General features: G+C 34.6%; 1 protein-coding gene across 1 annotated transcript in view; it reads right to left on the bottom strand.

Annotated features, from left to right (window-relative positions):
* LOC124451622 (zinc finger protein 845-like) overlaps nt 1-2,240 on the bottom strand; it is a 59,195-nt gene extending 56,955 nt beyond the window's left edge. Inside the window, exons 1-4 of the mRNA XM_047002243.1 lie at nt 2,146-2,240; nt 2,020-2,077; nt 827-1,238; nt 299-730 (exon numbers count right to left, since the gene is read on the bottom strand). Of these exons, the coding sequence (XP_046858199.1) occupies nt 299-730; nt 827-1,238; nt 2,020-2,077; nt 2,146-2,171 (928 nt within the window). The 5' untranslated portion in view covers nt 2,172-2,240. The remainder of the gene's footprint in view (nt 1-298; nt 731-826; nt 1,239-2,019; nt 2,078-2,145) is intronic.

Genomic DNA, 2,240 nt, shown 5'->3' with positions numbered 1-2,240 from the left:
CGCACCTTCTCTTCTGTACCTTCTCTTCACCAACATCTTCTCTTCACCAACACCTTCTCCACAAACACCTTCTCTCCACCAACACCTTCTCTTCACAAACACCTTCTCTCCACAAACACCTTCTCTTCAACAACACCTTCTACCCACCAACACCTTTTCCCTCTCAACACCCTCCAGTAGCTATGTTTCTCACCATCATATTCAGACACACATTTCTTTGCAGAAAATGCCAGTTTTGGTGTTACTTTAAAATACTTTCTTTAAATACTTTCAAAATACAGTTAGAATTTTGACATACCAGCATTCTCGTAAATTTTATTACACTCCAGACATTTAAAATGCACGACAGCCTTGTGATCTTCAAGTTCGTCACGATTAACAAACTTCATGCTGCAAAATGGACACTGAATCAGCTTGCATAGACTCTTGTCACGATGTGTTTTAAATGCCTCTTCAGTTGGCAAAACTTCACCACAATTACTGCAAAGATAGTGACCTTTCCCCTTGCGATGCCTTTCCAAACTCAGTACATATGGAAACTCTTCTAGACAAACTCCGCAGGACAAGATCTTTGTCTTCAGGGTGTTTTGCGTTCTCCAATCAATGCCAAGTGGTTTGGTGGTATCTACTTTTGCCGATTTTTCTTTACTTAATATCTGTCCAACTTGTTGAACATCACCGCTTTCTCCTACAACTATGTGATTTTCCTTAATTTTCTCACCAATATTAGCTGTGTAAAAAAACAATCATTTATTATCAACATCTTCAACTTGTTCAGAAGTCCATTTCCTCAAAACTATACTCATTTTGCATAAAACATACTTACCTATAGTTGATAGTTTAAAACCATCTTTCAGCAACACATTCTCATACAATTGGAATTTACTTTCATGATAGCCAGGTTTCACATAACGTTTCTTCAAAATTTCATTATCTTCTGAGAGATTGGCTGAATGGACACTACTAACATTGCCATTGCATTTGATCAACTTCTTACCAACTTCTTCAGGTTTACTTTTAACATTGTTTTTACAAAAGCAAACAGAGGGTTTTGCCAAGCCATTTGGAGCACCTGGTTTCAATGTCATTTGCAGGTTTGCGTATGGATTATTAGCAGAATTAGAGTATTGATGGAAATTGATATTTTTATAAAACGTGGCATTGTTTTGAACTATCACGTTTCGTCCATTTCTTGAGCTACAGTACAAAGTGCTGGCAGTTTGTGGAATATCAGTTTTCTGAAGGAATAAGATTATTTGTTAAGTATTTGGACAATTTCTTGCAATACACTTAGTGAATTATTCAGGAATGTTTAAAGTTATTGCTAATAAGTGTGCTTTATAAGCAATAACTCAGGCATTGGCAAAGTGCTAATTGCTCCCCCTTTGTTCAAGACATTTTCAAATTTATAGCACATAGTTGCTTTTTTTGGCATGTCCTAAGTTCCTTGCCCAGCTTTTTCACAAATCCTGTCTATGCCAAGTATAATATGTTGAACCCTAGAGCATCACATTTTGCACAACTAATAAATGAAGTTTCCTCATTATCACAGAAGCACCAGATCTAATTATGCATTTAAGATAAACTAAAATTTTTAAACTAAAATGTTTCTGACCTTACTAAAGATGACCTAACGTATTTCGAAACATTTTATTACAAAAGATTTTGTCGTTTATTTTAAATGTATTATAAATGAAGTATTACAATGGGTTACTTTTGTGTAAATAATAAAATAAGGAAAGGTTCATTCGCCAAAATTTTATATTTGTTGATACACTGATTTAATATGAAATTATGTATTCATTGCTAGATCCTTGTCTCACAAAACATTTGCTGCAAGTTGAAAAATCGTACTTTTGTTTGGAGAACTTCTTTTAAATGTGGGATACACAAAACGACAAAGAAATGTATCGTTTTTTGGGATTATGATTAGCCCTTCCTTTATAAAGCATATATGAGTAAGACAGTTACGTTTAACTCTCAATCAATATTCAAAGCTCTCATAAGAATTATACCAACCGAAGATTCAATATGACTGTGACAAGATAATCGGTCCACAACAGACAGCAATTTTGTTCTAAAAAATACGAAGCGAGAACTTAGTTTCTTCACCAAGATGACAATAGATAAATACAGTTAATTTACCCATTTGGATTTCTCTTATCCTCCATTTCCCGTCTTCAACATTTTGTAAAGTTGTACGTGACTGATCAGAGTGTTCAGTCAGTCGAAGAACTTCA

Source organism: Xenia sp. Carnegie-2017, unplaced genomic scaffold, assembly GCF_021976095.1.
Source record: "Xenia sp. Carnegie-2017 unplaced genomic scaffold, XeniaSp_v1 HiC_scaffold_24, whole genome shotgun sequence".
NCBI classification, from domain to species: domain Eukaryota; kingdom Metazoa; phylum Cnidaria; class Anthozoa; order Malacalcyonacea; family Xeniidae; genus Xenia; species Xenia sp. Carnegie-2017.
The sequence above is the reverse complement of the archived record's forward strand: the minus strand, read 5'-3'. Positions and strand labels throughout refer to the sequence as shown.